This window comes from Cinclus cinclus, chromosome 3 (assembly GCF_963662255.1).
Source record: "Cinclus cinclus chromosome 3, bCinCin1.1, whole genome shotgun sequence".
NCBI classification, from domain to species: Eukaryota; Metazoa; Chordata; class Aves; order Passeriformes; family Cinclidae; genus Cinclus; species Cinclus cinclus.
The window spans coordinates 45,064,392-45,076,740 of record NC_085048.1 but is presented as its reverse complement, the minus strand read 5'-3'; the positions used below and the strand labels follow the sequence as shown (position 1 = coordinate 45,076,740).

At 44.4% G+C, this 12,349-nt stretch overlaps 1 protein-coding gene across 1 annotated transcript in view; it reads left to right on the top strand.

Annotated features, from left to right (window-relative positions):
- Positions 1–12,015, top strand: part of METTL24 (methyltransferase like 24) — a 44,097-nt gene extending 32,082 nt beyond the window's left edge. Inside the window, exon 5 of the mRNA XM_062488733.1 lies at positions 11,701–12,015. Within this exon, the coding sequence (XP_062344717.1) occupies positions 11,701–12,015 (315 nt within the window). The remainder of the gene's footprint in view (positions 1–11,700) is intronic.
- Positions 12,016–12,349: the final 334 nt, after the last annotated feature.

The window sequence follows — 12,349 nt, the reverse complement described above, 5'->3', positions numbered from 1 at the left end:
GTTCAGCCCTCTGCTCAAAGCAAGGGCAGCTGTGAAGTCAGACCAGGTTGTTCAAGGCTTTGTCCACTCTTGAAAAACACTTGAGTTTCCTCCAGAACAGAGACTGCCCAGCTTCTGTGGGTCAGCTGTTGTTCTGCTGGACCGTTCTCTTAATGAAAATGTTTCTCATTATGTCCAGTCTGAACATCCCTGATTTCCATTTGCGCCTGCTGGCTCTTGTCCTACTTCTATGCACTGCTTAACCCTTAACCAGAAATTCAAACCTACTCAAACCTACTAACTGTATTCTGTATTTCAAAGATTGTGCTGTGAAGCACAATTAAAAACTTTCAACAGAAAGGCCCTGAGCAGCAGAAAAAAGCAGGAGTTCATTCTGTCCCAAATGGGCATGTGTGGTCACACATGCGAATTCATATTTCAGTGGTAGTTTTCTTCCCTCTGGAGCTCTGCATGACAAGTCTCTTGTCATACCCTCAGTAAATGCTATGAGTTTGCATTCCTTGGCAGTATGGCTCACCAGTGGATGAAATTGTTTCTTGTAAAACAAATTAATCTGGAAAGGAGAATGTGAGAATGCAGAGTAAAACCTTAATTTAATCACAAAGTGCTCATAGCTGTAACTTCCAGGGGACAGCAGAGCTGCATTCAACTCCTGCCATTCAAGTTATCTCAAACAAATTGTGTGAGACCAAACTGTGTCATTCTTTGTTATGAAAATAAATGCAAATCAATCTTTACATCTTGATATTGATTTGAAAGCCTTAATTTACTCTCTCTCTTCATGAAGATTTTTTTTTTCTGTAACAACTTGGGTAATTTTGCTTCATTTTATTGAATAGGCTTCAATTTAGGATTTCAAAAGGAAAAACCTCCTTTCCTTCACCTGTTATTTAATACTCAACACAACTTTAAAGCACTATACTCTGAAGTAATTTTGATTAATAACATCATTTCCTCATAGGCAAGTAATTTATCACTTGCTCTTCTCCTCAGGTAGAATGTATAGAATGTATTTCATGCTGCACTTTAAGTTTTGTGAAGGCTGATGTGAAAGGACAAGTATTAAAGGAAATATTAACTGTTTCTGCTTAAAATCAGCTCTTTTGTTAGTACATAAATAGATATAAAATAGAAGTCCAGAGAAAATCTGTAACAGCTTAGTTGTGCATGGTGATTTTATAAAAAAAAAACCAAAACCAAAACAACAACAACAAAAACAAAAACAAACAAAAAAACCCCAAAAAAACACAAAAAAACCAAAAAAAAAACCAAAAAAACCCTCTTCAGGTTGGGAAATGCCGATGTTCAAGTTTTGTAGCAATGAAATCCATGAAATTACTCTTTACTTTTTGTACCTTAGGGCTGTAGGGGCTAGAACAGGCTTTTGAATTCTTGACCCTGACTAGACAAAATCTTTTAACTTTGGTTATCCCTTGCAAGGCTAGACTTAGGTATTGCCCAGGGAGCCTGGGCATTGCTTAGTGTGAGATGTATTCACTGAGAGGCTGCTGTGCCCTAGTTCAGTGTGTGGGTACCACCAGTGTTTGCACACTCAGCTCATCTTAACTCACAGCAGGACCTCAGTACCAGCTGGTGAGCACTGGCAGAACAGACCTGATGTGGAATCCTGAGCTCAAGATGAGAAGCCAGGGGCTCAGAAGCCCAGGAGCACTTGCAGGGACATGAGTCCTTGTCTCTGGTGCTGCTGCAGCTGGGGAACAGCCCCCATCACCCTGCTGGAGTAGGGGGCACAAGTTCAGATCTGCTCTATTACATGTGGCTTAGTGTCAGAAAGAACAAATGAGACCAGGTCTTTTGAAATGTTGCATCACAAATCCTAAAGCAAATGTTTGGGATTCTGAATTCTTGAAAGGGCTTAATATTTTTCTTTGATTTTTACGCTTATTTGGGGCTTTTCCAAAATCTCAATTCTAGAAGGAAAAAACCCACCCTTCATCTGATTTTTAGCTTCATTATTTTCACATCCAATTTTTCTTGTGCAATCAGTGGTCTTTAAGCTCAAGTGCCCCTTTTTCTGCAGCTGTTATTTACCATCCACATATAGCAGTGAAGAACAGCTTTTGCTTTTGTATGGTTATCATACTGGCCTTTCTAAGATTTCTTCAGCATGAGAGATCCTGTGTTTCCTGTAGCATCTTATTTGTGTTGTGCTGCCCCTCCTGCAGCTGGAGTATCAGCAATCAGTACTATTCAGAAGTCCCAATGGTGTCTCTGCTAAGGCTCAGGCTGTGACTGCCTTCTTCCTGGAAATGTCCTTCCCTGGAAATGTCTACACTGTTACTGCTTATCGTCTTGTTTTCTTATTTGCGACTCATCAGACTATCTCTTTGTTATGTCAGTTTCTGAATGGCACAGTAGAAAGAGTTTTGTTCCAGAACACTGATTTTTTTTCGAAGTGTAAATGGCTGGTCATGACTTATTTGCAGAAGGAGTAACTCTGCGCAGCGAAGTCCCATTTTAGTACTGCACCCTTTTGAACCAGGCAGATGCAATACCATAGCATTTAGAGCTTGTAGCCTAAATAAATGACCTGCCACAGGACAGAGGAGCATGAACCCCACCTCCATTAACTTAAATTTCTACATTTGCGATAGTTGTTGAGGTCCTTATGGACTCAAGCTAAACTGTTATGGTGCAGTTTATCTCATTCAAAGGCAGATGTTGCTGCAGTTTGAGCACTAACTGGTGCCACGTGGGAGCCTTTTGTTTGGGAGTCTCTCAGAGAGCTGGCAAATCTTACTCCCCTTGCTGAAAAGAGGTAGTCAAGCTGGTGCAGATGTTTCCAGCAGCAGTTGGAAATGCTGCCTTCTGTAGCCTTGTGAGAGTTGCCTCTGAGTAATCTACAAGCTCATGGCACACAGTGTTTCTTTCCTGCATGTATGTAATTTTTCATTTCAGGGATAATGAAATCAAGGTGGTGATAGTTCTATATTTGCTTAGCAGCTGGGGCTGCTGCTGCCTAAAGTATTTTAATTGTAAGTAGATTGAAAATTTTGGCTGCAACTAAAAACGGGCTTGACAACCTCATGTTTCTGGAAGCAAAGATCTTGGGATAGTGATTTACTGCTCCCCACCTCTTGCTCTCAGTGTTGTGTGTACAAAGTGTCTCATGCACTTTCCTTTACAGAGTTTTCCCTTGGTCTCTTACGTCTCCTTTTGCCTCATTTAAATTCTTTCCACTGGGAACACTTTTCAAGACATTGCTAAGAGCACTGGTATTTCTAGAGAGCAACCTGAAGGTGCTGTTTAGTATGCAATTGTCAGGCATGGAGGAGAGATCTTTTTAATGATACCATTGGCTGAATATGGTGCAATCCATACCCTTTTATTCCCCTAGGAAAAGGCCTAGTGCAATGCCTGAATTGTAATGAAGGTGTTGAAGTATTGCACTGTTGAAGCAGAACTTATTCAGGTCATCTTTCAAAAAAAGAAATAAAGGCATTTCCAAAGCATATTATTGTCTGCTAAAAGTTAGAAGGGAAGAACAATTCTTTTTAGGGTTTAATTTTCTTTTGTTGTTGTTATTGTTGTTGCTTTTTTTGTGGTTGTTAAGACCCTTCAGAAAAAAAAAAAATCACGTAATAAAAATCTGCTTTCCCCCAGCTTTGCTAGAGGGCTGTGCAAGCTGTACTCAATTCCACCCCCCTATTTTACTATTTCAGTGTCTTAGATTTGTGTTCAGAGGAGCATGGCACTCGCTGCAGGCACCATGGAGTCAGCATTGCTGTGCTGCTGCTGTAAGAAGCCAGTCAGTCCTGGCTCCCTCCTCCTGCCAAACCTGGAGCTTGGCAGGGGCCTGGGGAGCCTGCCCTCTTCTCAAGGTGGTACCTGGCGCAGGACACCTGCTGAGCTCAGACCTGTATGCACCCTCCCCAGCTCCTCCTTAAGTCACTAACCCTGGCTTAAACACAGTAATGTGAATCTTACGGTTTTAATTTGGCCGAGGTACTGAATATCTGATCAGGGTGGTGGTCCATGACATGGCATGGGTTTTATGAGAATTGAGAACAACCCCTTTCTATGACCATCCTGGTTTTTCTCCGCTACCCATCTTTCTCACAACTTCCCAGTGTTGACATTAACAAGTACTTCAGATAAATGCCCTATCCAGAGCCTCTAGGAGCTTTCTAAAAAAAGTGTACTTTTTTTCTCTCCCCGCATTTGTCTCTGCTCCTGTCATGGTTTACAAGTTCTTGTCATTGGAATCAGCCATATCTTGTTTAAATTCTTTCACCTCAGCGTCCGGATCCTTTCTGGTCTCTCTTTCTGTCTGACAGTAGTTTAAGGTTCCATTCTCAAAAATTTGGAAACCAGAGGTTGAAGGCTTAGCAGCTCTTCCTGCCCTTCCTGAATGCCTGTCCTGGATGATATCTGAGTTGTGCAAGCATTTTGTGATGGCTTTTATTCATGTTTTCGGGAATGTGCATGCACCTTTCTTCCTGTTATGGTTGCAAGCAAATAGCAGGGCGGACAAGCAGTGAAGCAGAAGGGAAGCAGGTTGGCACCTTGGACCAGAAATGGAATTAAACAAATAGATCCCCATGGAGGGGTGTATTCTCAAAGGATTTTATTGCCCTGGCAAATGCAGATGGGAATCAAGTCCTCCACCAGATTTAACTGGAGCTACGTGGATATACCAGGGCTGCTGATTCTCATCCTCCAAGAGATGTTCTTTAAAGTGTGGTGGACATTTTTTGAAGGTGGGACACTGATTTCTTTCTTCAGTTACTTACATTTTGAAGCCCCCCATGGGCACTTTGTTAATAAACCATAGAAGGTCTTGCAGCCAAAGTGCTGTTTACTCTGATTGACTGTTTTAAGGTAGCCTGAGCCCTCTGTCCCTTGCACTGTACACGCACCCCTGCAGGCCTTGCTCCTCAGGGCTTTGGAATCAATTGTTCCTTCACCATTTGCCTTCTATTGCAACCTCCTGCACTGACAGCCCCCTTCTCCTGCTGCAATGTGCTTGTGCTGCTGCTGCTGCCTTTCACTTTTAGCAAGACCAGGATAATGTGGCTTTATGCAAGCATGGAGCTGTGTCCCATCATCCACAATTGGTGCTGGGGCAGCACAAACAGACTGCAAATGTTTGTTCCCCTCTAATGAAGAGGCTTGAGGGTCTAGCATACACCATTTATTCTTTTGAGTAAATATCCGTTCCCACAGGCATCCAGCAGCGTCTGGCAGAGAAGATCAAAGGAACAGAAAGGAAAGGGCTTCCCCACTTTGTGGGGAGTGGGCAGCAGGACATCTCCTGCAGGATTAGATGGCTGAATGTGTGTTTTGCAAAGCTGTGCTTAGTCAGGGCTGCACACAGAGCGGCTGCGCTCCCAGCTTAGCTGCTGGAGGAGCACATACAGTGTTTAAAATGTCTGTTTGCAGCATGTGCATTGGCAAGCAGAGCTTTTGCAGCTGATCAGGCTGTTAAATAATTTAAAGTCAGGGTTTCTGCAGATCCCTTGTGGGATTTTTCCTACTTGGGCAATCTAGACATTGGATTGAAGCACCAGGTGAGGGGGTCTGGGTTGTTTTCATCTTGTGGTGTACAACATGAGAGCCATGCACACTGGAAAAGGTAACAGGGTACAAATGAGAGCTGGGGCACAGTGTTTCTGAGCAGAGGTGCACACTTGTGAGCTGCTCCACTCAGAGCAGAAGAGGAGGTCACTGTTTGAGGGCTAATGTCCTCATAGTGACTTTCCACCATTTCCTCTGAGGAAGCATCACTTTGAGTCTTCAGCCAGTGGTGAGGTTCCTGTCACCTGCTCTGGAGACTTGACTCAGTTTAAAGAAATGGGAAACAAAGGTCTTTGATGCTCAGTTTTTCTTGTGAGGGGAAGGTCATTTACCTCAGCCATATCCACGTGCAGTGTGTGCCTGCTCCATGCAGAGGGTTTGTAAATCATATTCTCTGGGTCACTGTACAGGAGCCTCAGTCTTGCTGGGTAGCAAGCTAGACAAGGTGTTTGGCTTTAAGATCATTATAGAGTAGAGCTAGCTAAACCCATCAAACCTGTCTGAAAATCAGCTCAGGCTTGGGCACCTATATTGTCGTATGACCAGAAGATGATTATCAAGTGACCTGCTGTCTCTGACTAGTCCAGTGCCCAGCATAAAATAGGAAAGATGCCAAGAACTGGTCCCATGACAAAGAGCAGTGTTTGTGGTGGCAGAAGGCTGCAGGTGAAAACCTGTGACCTCCTGACCAAATGCAGCCAGGGAGAAAGGATTCCAGGCTATGCTGATGTTGTAAATCATCTGGGGGTTGTTTGTCCAATGTCCATTGGTGAAGTGTAATTAAAGGGAGCCTTCTGCCAGCTAAAAGGCCTCTTCTTACCTGCCTGTCCATTGGAGTAAGAGGCATTGCTTAACTGGTCCAGGGAACTGGACTGGAGGGGGTCTGTGTATTTTTTACTCCATAATGGGTCCTCAGAGAGAAATTGCTTCCAGATGGAGAGTGTATATTGGAAATGTCAGCGCATCAGAGACCAAGGGAAGAGCTGTGGAATTAAAGTGCCAGGTTAACCCGACCTGGGCTCTGGGGCTGTGGGAAGGAGACACTTGGGGCACCAGAATGTATCTTTACTGGGAACAGTTCCCCGTGGGAGAGCATGGGCAAAGTGCTCGTAGTGCTCCTGAGCACGCAGCTGGGATTGGTGCCTCCTGCATGTGCTGGGTGGGCTTTCTAGATGGGTCCATTTCCATTTGTCTGGGGCCATTACTGCATCTGGCAAGCTGTTCCTGTACCGATAGTTGGCTGTGAGAAAGTTAAATAAGTTTTTTAAAATATGATTTTGAAACATTTTCTGTGATTTAAGTGGTAAACATAGAATTAATATCCTACTCCTGCTGTGTAATGGGTTCATGGAAGTACATCACCAGGGCTGGGAGAATAGACTGTCACTTGCAAGGCTGTGGAGAATCAGTAGTGAGAGCAGTGGAATGCAGCTCACTGCAGATTTTCTGTTTCAGAGATGTGTATATTGTATGAGTAACTTCAACTGGACAGTTGCCCTTTACTGTAAAAAAAAAAAAAAAAGACCAAAGACTCTGTAAGCACTCAACTGTACAAATCAGCTTTGTGACTTTCATGCCTTAAGCAGATTCTTGAAGATGTGCCCGATCTGCCACACTGGGAGCGAATAATCTCAAATGGCACATTTGTTCCAGAGCCAATTTGAAGCTGGCTGTACAGACCACCACAGAGAGGTGTAAATGTGAGCAGGAAGGAAGGGAAGTAATTTGAAAGAGAAGTGCTGCCGGCTGGCTGGAGCTGTACATCACTGGTCAGTGGTGATTGACTTTCCTCCTGATTTCAGTATCCATGTTGCTCTGGCCAGACCCTCAGCAGTCCTGGTCTCCCCAGTAGATGGCTCAGAGAGAGACAGGATGTTTCCCCTTCCCACTGCTCACGGGGAGGATGGGAATAGACATTTAGAGGCTGCTGGGAGTGTAATTTGCCATTAGGCTATGTGGCATCCTGGCTGCCATCAATTACAGCCTTCACTCAGAATAAAAGGGAATGAAAGGGGCTTTACATCTATGCCATCTCCCGCTGGTGAGGACGGGCTGTGGATGCATTTTGAGAGGAAAGAAAATGAGGAAAATATCATCCTGAAAATCTGCATGTGGCAAAAGGATAAGAGGGAAGTTACAGCTAAACAAAACCCAAGAACCTGTTGTTACCACACTATCAAAATGTAAATTAAACAGCTTTTGCTAGAGTTTTGTTTTCTGAGAAAGGAGAATTGTATTTAGGTAGAGAGGGGAAAAACTGATGAATGAACCAGCAGACTTTTTCTTGCTGTACAGCCAATGTCAAAATGGTAACCTGGTCTCACAGGGAGCCAGAGCAGAGGAATATTTTTCTCTTGAACTGTGAGAGCAGCCCTGCAGTTCAGGAGGCTGGGGTGGTTCTGAGCTCTGTCCCTGTGCCTGAAAGCTGTAGCCAGCTCTCCTCTCCTCTCCCTCCTCCCAAGCTTACACTGCAGACCTGCTCCCACAGAACTGGAGACATCCTCTGTACCTGACCTGCATTTTCTGGTTTTGCCTTTCCTGGCTTCCACTTCCACATGCTGAGCTCATGCTGGAAGTAATACAGCTAAATTGCTTCCTCCAGCTACTCACTCTCAATTGACTCTTCTCCATGGGGAGCTTTAAATGATGCCCACGGGGCAGCACAGAGCCTGAAATCCCCTTAACCCTGGTATTTCAAAAGCGATCAAGGCGAACAGAGCTCAGATCTCTCTGCTTTAGGAAATGATGCACACTTGTAACAAGTCATTACCCTAAAAAGAAGAAATGAGCCTTCATACAGTATCTGTTGACCTTCACTAAGTAAAACACATTTTTTTCTGCTGTTTTATATGCTTGGTTGTGCATGAGCATGGCCCCCTTTTTAATTTTTTTTACTCCAAGTGTAAGGGGTACAATGCTGCAGTGCTTTTTCAAGGGAGCTGAACTGAGAAACATTCTAAAATCCACATTTTTTTACTTTTCTGTGATAACCTAGTTAGTTCATGGAGGATAAGAGGATTTGTGGAAGATAAGAGGAACCAGCCTTTGTGAGTGCTTGAAATTCGCTGCCATACTTTACCTCCAGGCACTGTAGATCTTTGCCCTCCAGGATTTACTCACAGCAGAAGACTCCAGCTGTGCTCCCGGGTGAATTAGGGCTCTGAAATTATAGATTTGTTCACTAATCCTTTCACTGGCATTTTGGATCAAGGCACCTGGAAGGTGGTAGTGCATTTCTCATCAGTAGCGCACTGCTTATCACTGATGGTAAATATCTCCTGAGCTGTCTAATCATCACAAAACTTGCATTTGGTGTTAGCAGGATGCTTGTAATTTGCTCAGATGCACCAAAACAGAGCTGTTCTGCCATTCATTTTACACTATCCATGGCATGCAATGGAGACTCTGGGCAGAGAGGGACACCTTGCCTGGAAGACAGCCACAAAAGTTGGTGGGTTGAGACAGGTACCTTCCTCCCTCCACGTTTCTGAGCACTGCTGGGCACTAAGAGCAGTAAGGAGCCTTTGGTTTGTGTATGCAGCACATCTCCAGCAGCCTTGTGTTTCTTTCCCGATCATTTCATTATGTGTTCAAGCTGTTATTGTGGTAACTCATTTTCTCCTATTGAAACACTGGTTAGCAGCCACTTTTCACATCAGTTTTGCAAATACAGCACAGAGCATGCAGATTGCCTGCTGAGCAGCCAGAGCAGCAGTTAGTGTCACAAAAGAACAACAAACAAACAAACCTGAAGGACTGGAAACGTTACCATGGGAAAAAGATGTCCTACTGATGCCATAAAGTAAGATCATGGGAAAACAAAACCAAACAAAGCCTAAGAAACATTTCTTCCCCTATCCATCCACCCCCTCCCCCCAATAAAAAAAAAGGGTTTGAATAATTTGTCTGCTTTCAAAGTTACATAAATCTCCCAGAGATAAAAATCTGTGGTTTCTTAAGTGCAGCAGTGTGGTCCTGTGGCAATTGCACCCGAGTGGAACCAACTGCCTGCAAAACTGCATTACAGGTAGAGATATGAGTTGGTATTTGCAAAATAAATAACCAATTTAAATGTATGAAGGAAAACAAGTGAGCTCACCCATGGTGTAGCTCTCAGCTGAAATGTCATGAGCTGCATCATTTACATTCAGCCTCCCCTTGAACCCAAAGGAGCGAGCTCTGTGTTCAACTGTTTCACTGAGCCATGCATGGACAGACTGACAGGCTCTTTGTTAGACAGGCAAGTTAGGAAATACCAGAGCTAAGGTTGTATGTGCAACCTTCCTTTCTGCTCCCAATGTGAACATACCACAATACGGGCTTTAATTCCACAATCCCTCGGTCATTTTCCACTGGCCCCCTGCCTCCTACAGTGTGAAGGAGGCACAATGCCTCCTTAATGAGTGGATGAGAGGTGGCTTGGCTTATTATGATTCGCTCTGTGACCATGGGCCTCATTCAAGTCCTGCTCTGAAAATGTGGTGTTTTGTTTCCAGCCATCTTACAGCTTGTTCCACCCAAGTCGCTCAACCCCTGCACTGTGTTCAGTGATTAACACCCTTGTTTTACACACGGAGACCAGAATGGGCAAGTGTCCAGCACCTACTGATTCCTGCCATACCATGCCCATCCATAGAGCTGGGGCACAGCCCCTGAGGAGGGCTGGAGTAGCTGTGAGCTCTGCATCCCAGCATCTCAGCCCCCGGCATCTCCAGTCAGCCATCCATGGAACAAGGGAAGGTAGACGTGGCCACCCCTTGCCACGGCCCTGTGGTCTCTTGGCCGTGGCCCATGCAAAGCGCAGCTCTGGTGGTGCTGGAGATGTGCTCACAGCACAACCCCTGCCCTGTGCCCGGGGCTGAGGGGTCTGTAAACCCCACACATGGGGCATAGCATGCATGACACCAGTCCTGGGATGGGGCAGCTTAGGAGAAAAGTTGCCTTGGAAGTGCTTTTACATTACCTCCCCAAATTTCTCATCTATACCTGCATAGGTGCCTTTTTTGATACTGCCACAAATGGTTAAAGTAAGACTGCCAGAGAGAATCTGGGGGATTTTGTTGGATTTTTGGTTTTTGTTGGTGGTGTTTTTGTTGTTTGATTTTTTTTCTTGGTTTGAGTTTTGGGTTTTGAGTATTTTTCTTTTTTTTTTGTTTCTTTTTTTTAAAAGAATTTTTGATTAACTTAAAGTCTAGAGTTTTTCACTTCAAACCTATCTTGAGTCTGAGCAGATGGGCAGAAGCATCAGCTCACAGGCAAACCCTACTCTTTTGGTGTAGGACTTTCCCTTGCTGGGCTCTGGGAAAGAAGCTGAGCTCTGCAGCTTGTGACCACTGTTGCACTGTGGTCATTGCTTTCTGCCAGGTGTCAAACAGTGAGGAAATATTCATTTTATGTTAAAGTGTCAGCTCACCTCCCCCAGCTAATCTCCAAACAAAGTTAGCCTTTGTGCAGTTGTGCTGGGCTTTGAGAAGTTGGATTGCTGAATATCTCACTGCAAAATTAAATAATGGTCTAAAACTAGAACATGGCACTTTTCCATTGGATCTATTACTCCTTTCAAACACTTTCATGTCTTCTTTTCTGCTATGCCTTTTTCTTTTGAGGAGCTGCCCTTGAAATCCTGAAGACTCTTTGCATAGTTATCCTTTGTTTTGGTCCTCCTCTCTCAGCATCTGTAGTGATACCTGCAAAAGCTTCAGCCAGCAGCTTGGGCAAGGGCAGCTGATCACCTGAGCTGCTCACACTGTTCATTTTTTGCTTTGGTCTTCTCTTGCACTTGTGTGATGCACATAGCATATGGCTCACAAGCACCCTACTCAACTATGGTGGAGGTAATCACTGTTAGTGGCTTTGGGTCTGTCATTTGGTTCTGTTTCTTTTTTTCATAGCTGTGATGCCACCCAGGAATTGTGAGGGAATCAGTAAAATGCTTTGGTTACAGGAGGAGCTTTTCAACCATGAGTTCAAGGCAGGAGGAAAAGGGCTGTGAACAATCAAGCATGAAACATCGTGTACTGCCTGTGTTAGTCCTCTGAGACTTTTTGATTTATTTTTGAATACAAAATTAATAATTATGTGTATTGAAAAATGGTCAACCTCAGATGTTACTATAGCTGCAAAGTTGCTCGTTTTCATGTTGTAACGGTGCTTTTGTTGCAGATTGACGTCCTCAAGGCAGACGTGGAGAGTGCTGAGTGGAAAATTTTGGAAAACCTGATCCTGGAAGATGTTGTTGAGCAGATAGGACAGCTGGTCTTTGAGGTGCACATCCACTGGCCGGGGTTTGAGGTCAGTGGCAATGACAGCACCGTGGTGCGGTACTGGTACAGTCTGCTCCGAGAACTGGAGCTGAAGGACTTCAGGCTTTTCCATACCTACAAAGACTTATCAAAACCACAGATGTTTCTGAAAAAGGAAGACTTCAACGCCAGTAGCTGTTACACACTGAGCTGGGTAAATACAAGATGGAAATAGCAGAAAGGAATTTATGATGTGTGATTGTGAGCCATCTGGCCCTGTAGCGTTATTGAAGAGGATTTTGGCGTCACTGGCTAAAGTTGCTAAATATGCACACAGTGACTGCTAACAAAATGAACTGGCTTTTATATGTTGTCAAAAGAACCGGCACTAGGAGAAGATACACGATGCGGATTTGTGTAGCAATATATTTGCCAGGGGGTACATTGTCCCAGAGGACAGAGGTTTCTCTAAGGGTCTGCCTGGGGGGAGCTAAGAGCACAGCTTTTCCAGGCTGCTCCATGCTTGAGCATGCCAGCAAGGAGGGCATCCTTCTGGGGCTGCCCTGGGA